Here is a 13,380-nt window from a genome sequence, read left to right on the forward strand (position 1 = left end):
TTATCAACATGATTATTTTAAAAATGGAGTGTGACAAGATAACAGTCTCTCTTGCACCAAGAAGTAAATGTATACACTAATTAAGAATGTAATTATTTCTACTTTAAGAGAGTCACTTTGAAATTACTCAGAGATGAGAAACATTACGTGGACACCATTACATGGACACTATTAGTGTTGTTGATATATAAATATTGACATAAACCATCATGCAAAAATTTTAAATATGGATACTGTGTCAGAAATACACATGATGACATCAGCCCAGATTTTAGGCCTGTGGATCTTTTATTTTTCAGTTCGTCTGGTTGTTTTTTCTCTGTTTATTCAGTATAATTGTTCATTTTGTCAACAATTATAATAACAGAGTCTCCATCTCCCTACAATGGCATTCTGAGTTTAAATCATAAGCCAAAAAAGAGAAGAACTCAAAGTAAACAGAGTTAAAAAGATACATTTGACCTATAGCTTTTTTTTAAATCCTCCATACATATCACAATAATATAGTTATTGTGCATATGTTTGGCAGTGGTAATGTTTATGTTGCAGACTGAACACTAGTTAAACTTTAATTTGTTTCAGACTAAGAATGGACAGTGGTACAGTTGACATCTCAAAAGTTTCCTTAACATTTCATGTCAATATAGGAGTTTATCATTTACTCTGTTATTGTATAATGTTTTTGTTTGCAGTACCAAGTTATTAAACTTAAAATGTTTATCATTATTTTTCTGTTGCCTGGTGTTGTTCAGCGATTGTGCCGTCAGGTTTTCCTATGAGGTGGTTTTGTGTTGTTGGAAAATCTACAACTCTATAAACTTTAAGTGGTAAAAGAAGGAAACCAAAGTAGAACATACCAGCGACCCCTGAACTGATGAATGGAGAGGACAAGCCTTCATGCTCATTGTAGTGGGATCCTTCAGCATAGCCCTGTAAGAACACAGAAAAAATTAAAAAGAGAAATGTAAACAAAAACATGCAGGCTTTCAAATTGTACAAACAATCTAATGCAACCACAGACCTAAATGATAACCACTCTTTAAAGCTGTCCCTGGCTTGTGTGCACACCTATATCGCTTAGTGGTTACCCTCCCTCTGCTTTTCTGTCTAACTAACAGGATCCATGCCAAACAAATCTGCATCAGCTCGGGGGATTCAAACCGACTTTCTTAATTATCAACTTGTGGTAATCAAAGCCTGCTGCATCTATTTCACCCCCTGTTCCTTGTATTTACACAGAGTTGTGCCAAGACAGTTACAGCGGATGTGAAGCTGCAATTACCGGTGGGCTTCCACAGAGGTTCGAGGCTACTAAAAGCTTGCCAATGCAGGATCCTGAGCCAAGGTTATTAGGTAGAAAGTAAAACTACCACTTCAAATCAAACATGGCACACGGCATGAAGAGTACTAAGCTGTTGTGGTGGTAGGGGGGAGAGGGAATGTGTGGGCTTCGTCTATGGCAGAGTGATTAACTGAACATGTGTGAGTGTGTGACAATATCATGGCATCTGGTGTTAATGCTTAGATCTCCAAACTTAAAATCGTGTGCGACTTAAGAGTGCGAGCTTGTGTGTATTTAGATCTTACCCGTCCTTGGCTGAAAGAGGGGCTGTTCTGTTCTGCCGAGCCCCAAGACCCAGAGCCGCTTCGCTCATCTATTGCTGCAAGAGGACATATTCATATTATTTACATGTAGGAAACCAGCACGTTAATCTGAAAGAAGAAAAAAGCAGATTGGACTCATGCTAATATTCAAGCAATCCCAAAAATTAGTGAATATAATTATTAGCCAGTGTACCACTGCATATATGTAAAAACCCCCTGATGTTGGAGTCATTTCAAGAGAACCTGTCACCATGTCCTTCTCTAAACATTCAACATCATTCAGTGGCCACAATAGGCTTGCACAAGCAAGGAGATAGCATCACTATTGATCAAAGACACCGTCGTCGCATTCAACATGCAATGCTATGTTACACAATTTCTGAAAAAAATAACTAAGTAGGAAAAGCTGCTCAGTGTACCCATTAGTGTTTATTACGGTCACTGAATAGCAGAAAATTAACCATTCACATCCCTAATGCAATTCAAGAGGATGAAATGTCATCTTATAAGCCACATTCAAATTTGCTCTCAGTCAATCTGACACATACAGACAAATAACAGAAAACAAAACGCATATAGCCAAAACATGAACCACACTGTTTTAGGTAAAGAAAGGACCGATGTGTGGCACAAAGGAAAAACACAGCCAAAAGACTGGTGGAGCAGAAAACTCCAAAATACCCCCATCATCCCCTTCTCCCTGTCTTATGCACTAATGCTATCCAGGCTCTCTGGAGACACAAGCCTTAATTGCATGCTGATTTGCATAATTGTGCATATTAATGCGGTTTCCTTATGAATATTCATATTTCGTCTTTGATTTTTGCCTAATTAAAAAAATGTGTGTGAGAAAGCAAAAGAGAGAGTGAGCGGGTGGAAGGAGAAAGCAAGAGGACGAGAGAGAGAGACAGAGAGAGGGAGAAGGGGGAGAGAGAGGGAAGAACAAGAGGGAAGGCAGAGTGAGAGGGGTCTGGGCGAGATCAGCAGCCTGGCTGACGAGCAAGAATGAGTGATGAGACTAACAGAGCGGTGCAAGCACCTACACACGCTGCGACAGCCGTGATCTATGGAGCTGATGCCAATGGCATGGAGAATCAGGCGAGCAGGGAGGAGAGGGGACCTCGAAAGATCGGCCTCGCTCACTGTCACATCGGCCCAGCTGAAAGGCCACGGCACTAATAAAGCGCTGCACCACCGTCAACCATGTCCAATGGCACAGGATGCTGATGACGGGCTCACGCTAAATAAAGACGACAGACTTTGTATGAAGACACTTCAGCCAGAGCTTGGTGCCATGAAAAGTAATATCAAATTAGCCAGATAAAAATCCACTTCACACACGAGACGTCAACAATGAGCTTGTCTGCTTCCAGCCAAGAAATGAATGGATGTCTTTTAACTCAAACACCTTCCTTTTCTCCCCACTTATTGACACTCTATCTCCATCCAAATTGCTGGCAAACCTCAAAGTATTTTCCCATGTACAACACGCTTAAAATTTGTAACGGGTAACCCACAAAATTACACATCATGACTGTCAACAACAACAACCTGCACCGAGTCAGCCAAACGAGCCAACAAATAGAATCAAGAGAAAAAACTTCAAAATCTTCACACAGCTATTTTCAATACTCCACCCATACCCCTATAAAGCCTCCATTTGGCCAGCGGGGGTGTAGAGGATAGAGTGAGAGCACGGCTGTGCAGGAGAAGTCTGACAACATTGTTTCACACTTACTGGAGTAATTAACTCGGAGGCAATTAAAACAAGGTGGAGAGCTGCTGAGGTGACACTGACGCTCAGCCAGCCTAGGAGAGCCCAGCTATGCCAGAACAGAGATCTTTCTATTATTGTTAATCTCTCGTCATGTGTAATATTGAGAGACAACCAAAATGATTAAAACAACCCTCCAAGCTTCACATGCTGTTAAAAAACATTAATCAATTGGGGTCACATGCTACACTGGCCACTACATTTGAGATGATTATGTTGGGATTGTGGGTTTGTTTCTGTGTTGCTCTTGTACAAGCAACTAAGCAAGTTTTAAAGACTAATTGTAAAAAGAAGATATGTACTATTCAAAGTAGGTCAGCGATGTACTCCTACATCAATTATTTTGGCCAGTAAAAAATATTTTTAGTGCTTTGTTTTCAACCAACCCGTCGCCTGTGACCTAAAAAAAATTTGCGACTCATTGCGAAGAAATTTAAGAGACTAACACAGATCTGCCCTGATGTGGGCTTTATATCATCCTCATTTTATCACTTAGTTTAGTCTTGAAGTTTTTTATTTCTCCTGTCGCCTGGTTGTGCTCTTCTACAACACATAATAAAAACAATAAAGCCATCACACCGCTTCTCTCAGCTACTGTAGATGCCTTATAAATACCTGCAATTGATTATCGTGACATCCAATGGTAAATGTGAGAATGGCATATCAGTGCCAACATACCTCCTTATGTAGTTAGATTTCTTCATTTACATCACTGAAGCAGAAAGCTTTCAATGGTTCAACAATCCTTTGGTTATAACATAAATGTGGTACCACATTAGCAATACAATAAAACCCATCATTCCTTGGATTACAGAATATAAATAATGATAATCCATAATTACCTGCTTCAGATGGCTAATACTGATAAAATACCTGATAATTTTAGATTAAAAAAAAAAAGTTATTATCCTGTAGTTTATGCAAACATGAGCACATCGTAACAGCTCTAGTAAGATTTTATGCATAAAAATGTACATGTTTGGCTCCCTAAACTTCCTTCTACCATTATTCTACTTCTTTGTGCTTGTTGATGGATTTCAAACCAATGTTAAAAGTGTGTAGATGCTGCGTTTCTTAAGACAATGAAAGTAATTTGGTTTCAGATTATTGGCTCCATTGAATTTTCATAATTAAACACTACCAATATAATATAACTTTCCCAATATCATTTAATTAATTGACTACAGTATGCACTGATACTTGCATTACTGCTCTCTCAGTATGTAGATCACACTTGCAGGTTACCAAAGACTATCTAAAGAGTGTATCAGATCATGAGCACTGTAGTTCACACTAACTGACAAGTCCAATACAAAAGTCTATGCCATCTTCAGACAATGGACAATTGGAATGAAGCTACGTAAAGCACAACGTGGTCACAAAGTGATGAGATTTTGAAGAATTAATCAACATGCTGCCACAACTGGAAAATACGGTTAGGACTGAAATTGAGCTGCGCAATGAAATCACAAATTGCAGCAACTGCAATTATTTGGTAAACGTAAAATTAGTCAAAAACAGCATAATAGATTATGCTCTGGCCTACAGTACTTCAGATGTAAGAAAACATGTTTGTTGTTTGGTACAGCCCCCAACAAATCACCATCATGAATTTTCTAGCTTTTCAGTGAAAATAATTTTGATGCAGATATCACTTACACTAATCCTGAATCATAAATATCTGTCAAAACAATCACTGTAAGATTTTCGCAGCCCTGGATTGAAAATACCCTGAATTATCTACCAATTATACATGCACACAGGAAATGTAAAAGGACATCCTGTGTTGGCATGAAAACAACAGGTTCTCTGGACATATATCACATCCATCCAGATTTTGGCATAGTTAGTGTGAACGTACTTCCAGTGAAAGTCACATGGCAAAACAAATACTGACTCACTGACAACCAGAACCCAGAAAAATATTTATTTTCTGAGCCACAAAGCCTTCTCACGGCTGCAGGCTCTGAAAACATCTAATTTATTTGAAGAAGGAAGCCACTCTCCTTTGAGATTTCCTCTTTCTGAAGGCTTAAGATTTTCAAACTACAACCCAGCACTGCACAGTGAAATACATGACACAATACTGCAGGCGCGTGCAGGTATACAACTGAGAGAGCAAGAGTCAAACGCGGCGCTAGTAAGCTAGCCACCAAGAGAGACCACATGTGTAAATTCCCAATGTTGTTTGTTGTGATCTAAGGGAAGCGAGCCTGTCGCGCCCTGTGTATTTGTGTGTTTGTGTGTGTGTGAAGGGGGTTAGAGACGTTGCCAGCAGCTGCAGAGGTGACAGAGGGGACGCCTGCCTGAAGGCTTGTGGGCTTGGCCAGCTCCCACCACACCGTCACACTCTGCCTCCCCTACTTCTCAAACATCCCACACTTCTTGCCAATCCTCTCCTCTTTCCTCTCCCCACCACTCTACCCGACACACCCTACCCTACCCTACCCCACACACACACACACACAGGCCACTGAGGAAGGGAAAAGGACGCCTAATGCAATTAGCACCCCTCTGAGCACTTTTGTGTTGATGAATAGAGGTGGTCTGGTGGGCCACTAGGCTGCTTGCTGCCGTTCCCGCGCTGCTGGCTCGCTGAATATACAAGCCGCCTAAGTGACGTCATAAATGGACACTGCTCTTTAAAGGCCATAATTTCTTTAATAAATAGGTTTCCTGGAACAGAGCCATATCATATTTTGGAATAAAAACAATCTATTGGAGCGGGTTTCAATAGACCGCCATGTTGAAAATTAAGCCATTACATAAAAAAAAGTAATAATAATAATAATAATAATAATAATAATAATAATAATAATAAAAATAATAATAATAATGTGCACATGATCTTAAGCTTCCAGTTTCTTTCCACAAACAAATTTGTACATGTGTAGATCTGTATATCTCCCTCATATAGACAGACTGTTCTCTGGACCATGTGAGTTATAACAAGAAACAGATCTACGAGAAACTCCTGGGCAGGAATTCGCAGATGTTAGCATTTTGACTCCCTTGTACTATTAGAGGGTACCTGCAGATCACCCAAAGTTAAATGGGACAGCTTGAAGTATCACATTAAAATGGGTGTCAACGACCGAGAGCCACACTTTAGGACATGAGGAGGGGGGAAGGAATTAACTCCTCACTGCTTAGTAATTGCCTGCTGTAATAGAAACAAACAGAATCCTGCCTTCCACAGGCTGATCCCTCTATTCAACAAGCTCCCTCTTCCACTCTGGCCACTCACTGCATGCTGGGCCAGTTTAAGAGGCTGCGAGCTGGGGGTGAGGGACATTGTCTCGGACTCGAGCCATTTCCTGCAGATCAGTGGGGGTAAGAGCCCTGTGCCGTGTTGGGGGAGGAGTGTTTTACACTTCAGGGTGGGGGAGTCGTTTCAAGTCCATAAGCCCCTTTTTTTGCCTTTGTTCCTCAGTGGCCAAGTTCTCACTCTGGGGAACACTGGGGAGTGTGACTCGATTTCACACGCCAGGTTGGCAGGGTGACAGAGCAACGAAAGTAACACGACTTACTAATAACATTCAGGAAGAGAGAAAAAGCCCACTCAAAAGCTTCAGGTGCTTGAGGAGGATAACTGCAGAGACTTTGCACCTTAAAACAGTTCAAGACTAAAGAATAAAAAATGATCCGACAGATGTTCAAAACAAATTAATGAAAACACGTTAATAAATCTTCACAGTTCACACAAAGAATGGAAGGATTTCAGCAACAGTCTATTTTTGTTTCTTAAAAAAGCGTCAATGCTACATTTAGGACAGTTAAAGAGCCGTGTGGTAGTCTAAATGGATCATTCTTTCATACGGATAAAAAAATAAATCAAGGGGCAACCTCATCAACAGGCACAGAGCAAGCTGTAGCAAGTCACTTAATGCGAATTTCTCATAAAATCACCTCACAACTCAATTTACTACAAACACAAAAAATACAGGCACAGCCAGTTTCTTAAGAAGAACATATTTTCCACTGTAAGCTGTTATGAGTTTCTGAAATGCAGTTTTGTTAAGGTGCGGAAGCGACCTCAAAACCTGGCCAAATGAAACCGAAACCGTCTGTGTTTTCAATACCACCAGGGTTATGTGGGAAAATACTTTCTTGTGCGTCAGCTGAGCTGACCTTTGAGGTTCCCTACCCACGGTGAGGTGTGAAGACATGTTTATTTGTACCCCATTTTCTAATTTGTCATGACTGCATATGCACCTAGATTTAAAATTAGTTTATTGTTGCTTTGACAAAACTTGCATGCAGCCATATGAATGTCAGTCGAAAATCACATGAGAAACTAGTATGTTAACATCAAGAAAAAGATGTTAAAAAAATTATACATCGGGCGCGTGGGTGGTCGAGTGGTTAGAGCGCATGCCATGAGCGCATGCCATAAACGCAGCCGACCCCGGTTTGATTCCGGCAGGAGGTCCTTTGATGCATGTCACATCCCCCTCTCTCTCCCATATTTTCTATCTGTCTACTGCTTAATAAAGGTGTCTATGCCAAAAAAAAAAAAAATCTTTAAAAAAAAATAAAATAAATTACACATTTGCAAAGATGTGCAGTACATTCAAGGGAGAAATATAGTGTTGGTCTCCATATCAAGCTTGAAAGCTTACCTGATCCACCAAACTGACTGCTGGCGAGTGTCATTGTCCTGTTCTTTCCGTTGGCTACTGGAGGCGCGAACATCTACAAGACAAAAGAGGAAAGATACCGTAACTAACAAAAACGAAGGATGGCACACTTCACACATCCTACTTCCACTAATAAATGACATCACATACACATGTTGTTCACTCGTTGTGTGTGTTGATTTTATCCTGAAAGGCCTTTTTAGTTTGAAATCACTTGAAAGTGAGATAAACTACCTAAAATCAACTGATTCCACCGTTGATTTAACCACTTGCAGCATAGCAGTAAAAATGCAAATAAAAACTTCCAAGACGTTAAAAGCATTTTCAGATCTTTATTTGCAAAATACCACATTTAAAAAAAATATGTATTTTCGGTTTTATAATAAAAATTACAAGAGGTTAGTTTTTTCCAAAAAAGAAATGCTGACAATATTCAGACATATTTTGTTTGTTTTTTTCACGCAGTATGAACTTTATCTTCTCAAAACGCTGACGCCGTTGGTTTTGTCACTGAGCCACTATGGGCTTTACCATGAGGCTGTGGTGTGGTCTAAATATCTGCTTTGTGGCATCTTTCAGGGACATGACCACCATAGAAACCCAACTTTTTTGTATCTAGGACACCATAACACATTCTGGCACTATTATGATTGATCTCTCTCACTCTTTGTTTTTAACAGTGTCACCTATGCATTCACACAAACGATCTCTTTCTCCATTTCACTGGGTCACAGACATCTCAAACATGTTTGTTTACGCTTTATATTGCATCCAATCTAGCACGCGTTGCTTTGACTGACCGGGGGGAAGAAAGAGGGGAGAAAATTTGTTTGTACATTGTTTGACAGTTTCCCACCCAATTATCAATGTTGTATTTAGATGGAACATCTGCTGATACAAACTGGCGGCTTATCAATCTGAGCTTTTCTAACACAAACCCAACGGTCTAATGAGAACCTCCCACAAGCCGCCTTCACAACAATGAGTGTTTTTCTTTCATGGGGTAAAAGTTCCTTTAAATACGAATGGCGTGGCAGAGAGCAGGACTACACTAACGAAGCAACTGACTGAATTTTAGTCACTGTGACGGGGCCTCATCTACAAAATTCATTCACATCAATAGCGCTGCAATGAGTAATCAATTATTTGTCAACTATCAATATTATCGACTATTTTGTCTGATTCCAGCATCTTATGTCGGAATATTCTCCTGTTTTACCCATCTATGACAGTAAACTGAATATCTTTAGGTTGTGGACAAAAACAGACATGTGACAATGTCATCTTAGGCTTTGGGAAACACTGATTGACATTTTAAAAACTGAATGACGCTAGATTGTTGAGAAAATAATCTGCGGTTTAATCAACAATGAAAAAGGTTGTTAGTTGCAGCTCTATGCTTAAAAGAAGTGACTCAAATATAAAGCTAGTCCCGTTTTTCCCCAGTGTTACACATCATAGAACGTCAACGACACTTGCAACAACAACTCTTAACACTTCAGTCTTGATCCACTGTGCTCTGTCAAAAGAAAATCTTGTGGGAGATTAAGTCTGCTGACAAATTTTCATTAGTAGTCACAGTTTGGAATTACCTGTTGTGTCCCATATATAATAATTATGCAGGGCCAGCCATTTAGTCTTTCCAACTATTCAATATATTTAGGATTAAAAAAAACTAACACAACTCCATTGGGCCTATGAGATGTTTAATGTTAGCGCAAAGCTCAACAAAGGCTTCCCAACAAAATGGAACACAGGTAAATAGAAGCTCTATCCACTTTGTAGATAATGTCTGGGGGATACCTTTGAAAGCATCTCAGTGAGAGTGTCTTTTTAGAAGACTAAAAATATGACAAAAAAGCAGAAGCTGTCTCCTCAACCCAGTTCATATATAACAATGTATTTCCCCCTCAAACTGTGTTAACAAGGCAAACAGAGATACAAATTATTTCACCTTTCCTGCAGGCGTTCCTGATTCGCTGTTTACATTTTATAGTGGATACCAGTTCATTGTAGCAAGGATCCACTTCCTTGTTGCTGCGTCTCCGCAACACCTACATAATTAAATAACCTATATTTAAAACTTGAATTCATTTTCACAAGTCACCCTGAGGTATTTTACTTTGATGTAATCAGCACTACCTCAGCATGCCAAGAATGATGGATGGAAATAACTTCAGCTGACAAGACTTATATAAAAAAAAGAAATTATCTAAATTTTCCCCAGATTTTCCCACTAAATTTCTTTCCTCGCCCCCTTTCCCCCCACTTCTCTCCTTCAGACCTCCAGCTCTCCTCTGCCAATTTAACCACACCTGTATCGCACTGGCTTTAGCTCTTCCTCCCAATGAAACCCAGAACCACCCAGTCTGCTCTCCCACTCTCTTACCGCGCTGAAATCCAGGAGGTCGTTGAGTTCCTTGTCAGTTCCCACTGCAGCCATTCTTTGCTGCTGTTCGTTCATACCCTTCAGTCTCTAATAAACCCTACGAGAGAAATTTGCAGATACAGGATTTTAATGGCACTAGCAAGCACAAAGAGAAGTTACATGTAACTCTTAAAAAACAAAAGAGGATGATGGAAAATAATCAATGCTTCGAACTACTCTACCTTGGCTATATCAAATCCCTGATGATGATTCGTATTGGCAAGTCGTTAGTGTCCCGTAAGATACCAAACTCAAGACTATGTCAGCATTTTTTCTTAAAGGAAAAAAACCCACAACTTTCTTCTTGCTAACACATAAAATTTGTGTTTGTAGTTTTCAATTTATTATTAAAATCTTGTGTGCGTGAGAAGTTGCACTATGAAAATCAACGATGGTGGATATGGAGTCTCAGCTGGCCATAACATACAGCTCAAATTACTACCTCAATGAAAACGCGGACTGACGAGGGGAAACAGACAACATTAGGCTACTTAACACTAAACGCTTTAGCCGGGTCTACTTAAAAATGCTAATTTCAGCCAGAAACTGCCTTCCCATCCAACAACTAAAAGAGATACTGTCATGAAATAATGAATACTTTGCCTTTAGTCAAATTACTTCCAAGTAATGACTTAAAAAACTGTCTTTCATTTTAATCAACCCTAGCAAATAACACAACCATATGTCGATCATTGCTACATAAAAGAGAATGTAATACATTTACAATTACAGACATAATTGGGACTATTGTTAGCCCAAGGAAATAGGGGTGAAAGGCAGAGCTAATGACTGTATGCAAACACGTCATTACCAAATTACCATATGTCAACTCAGAAAGAACCTTGTCAAATGACACAGTGAGCGTGAATACTGGATTTACCCTGCGTTTTGCATTCCAACGCAAGCCCGAGGCCGCTCTCTGATGCTGAGCGGAGGTTCTGCAAGCCTCACAGAGAACTAGTGGGTAAGGGGAGCGAGTGGAGGAATAGAGGCACTTGGACACCAACAGGTGGTGTGCTTTTACAGCCTCTTTTGTAATACAGCCCTAGTATACATTGATGCAATTGCATAAAAAAAAACTAAAGAGATGGATGTATTTGAGGAAATGCAAATTGGAAAATATAAACTGATTGTATGAGTTTAAGTCAGAAAATAAAAATAGAAATGAGGAACTGCTTGAAAGCAAAATAAACATAAGTATTCATGTTAAAAAAACAACAACATTTTCTCCAAGTATGAAAACAACACATGTCACTTCAGGGGAGGCAAACGGTTCAGTCCAAGTCTAGTGAACTCAGGCGAGCATAACTAAAGTAACCTTGAGACAAGGAAAGGAAGTGAATGCACACAACACATAGCCCCAAGTGTAAATACGCTAGGAACATGGCTGCAACTGTTTTTCCAAACTTTTGGATAAAATGGCCAATCAAGGACAAAATGGGTCAACTTAAATTAACTTAACATGCACAAATACTATCAAACCCCTGATAAAAATGGAGCAAAGCACATGGAGGGGGGCTTAATGTAACAAAATGGCATCTTCAGCTACTGCTGGATCAATATTTGTAGCAGGCAGATTAGGGGTCTTTGTCACCCCACACAAGGCAGAGAAGGCAGGTCGTTCTCCACAAAAGAGCCCCCAGAGCTACACAGATGCTTTACAGCAACAACAAAAAAAAAAATAGAAAAAGGAAACAAAAAAACTACTGTTAAATATAAATTAAAAACAGCAAACAGGACTTAAATGTAATGTTGTTTTAACCAATAAAGGGGACAAATTATCAGAGGATCTACCTGTGTTTCTAATAAGCATGTAATTACTTGAGGATAACTGTTGTTGACATTTAAAAAAATATGTTAATCGCGAGCACAATTGCACCCGCACGGGTAACACATGTTTATTTGTTATCATCAATGCCTCAAATAAAAGCAAAACTAAACAACTATATCATGTGTTCATGTCCATGCTATTACTACGGGAATAAACAAGGGCCGCCTTACTGAACAGAGAGAGAGAGAAAAGCAGATTCAACTGTTGATTCAAACGCTGACCAAAAGAAAAACGGATGTGAACGTCTTGTGCCAGAAACATGTTATTAAAAATAATAACCACTTTGGGTCAGAGAGTTTATAACAATGACAGTAAACAATCTAGGGCACCCACAGGATGTAGGGCTGTACATTATTTGATCATCTCCGCTAGGCCACATCCAGGGCCAAGCTACTGCTGACAACTAACCCATTCACCATTTATTTTTTTTCCAACTATGTTGACATCACCGTCCCTCCAGACTAACAAAAAACCATAATCTCCAGTTGGGTCTTCCCAGTGGAAACAAACGATGTGTAAAACAAGTGCAGCGGCCGCAAACCTTGGGAATAAGAGCAATGCCCCAAAACTTCATGCAACAAATAACGGGGCACATATTAGGGTTCAAGTCGTGCATTATGAAGGGAGTTCAGTGGCGGAGACGGTGGGGGTGGGAGCATGAGGAATTTCCTGCCAAATGTGCAATAAAATAAAAGTCTAGCTGGTGGCCAGACACTTCCATAAAGGAATGTTTAAAGGGCTACCAAAGGGGGTTTTTATGGAAAGTTTGTTTCTGGCTTGTGTAGAGAGAGAAAATACATGTAGGCCCACAAAACAAAGTTAGCTAAAATGCTCACCAACAATACACAACGTAAAAGATTTCAAGATTTGCACATACTAGCTTAGTGCTAGCGGCGGCGACATACGGTGAAAAAAAAAACAAAATGAGGCTTGTTCGGGCAGGACTAACATGTTAACGTTAGTCGAGTCTTTTTTCAGAACAAAGGAGTAATTTCCTCCTCTCCGTGGTCGATGCGGAGACCATCACACACTTGGCTCGCCACCTCAAACCAGACAAAAACTTACATCCCCCGCTTTAACCACACATTCCCGAAAACTTTTC

The 13,380-nt window shown here is 39.8% G+C and overlaps 1 protein-coding gene across 11 annotated transcripts in view; it reads right to left on the reverse strand.

The window, feature by feature from the left end:
* Positions 1-13,380, reverse strand: part of tcf3b (transcription factor 3b) — a 30,490-nt gene that overhangs the window by 16,438 nt on the left and 672 nt on the right. For 10 of the 11 annotated variants that reach the window (XM_030432974.1, XM_030432973.1, XM_030432968.1 and 7 more), the window contains exons 2-5: positions 10,409-10,505; positions 8,002-8,074; positions 1,588-1,661; positions 858-930 (exon numbers count right to left, since the gene is read on the reverse strand). In XM_030432974.1, coding sequence (XP_030288834.1) covers positions 858-930; positions 1,588-1,661; positions 8,002-8,074; positions 10,409-10,483 — 295 coding nt within the window. In that variant the 5' untranslated portion in view covers positions 10,484-10,505. The remainder of the gene's footprint in view (positions 1-857; positions 931-1,587; positions 1,662-8,001; positions 8,075-10,408; positions 10,506-13,380) is intronic. The other variant, XM_030432976.1, reaches the window with a different exon arrangement.

The sequence above is a fragment of the Sparus aurata genome, chromosome 11 (assembly GCF_900880675.1).
Source record: "Sparus aurata chromosome 11, fSpaAur1.1, whole genome shotgun sequence".
Classification (NCBI taxonomy): Eukaryota; Metazoa; Chordata; class Actinopteri; order Spariformes; family Sparidae; genus Sparus; species Sparus aurata.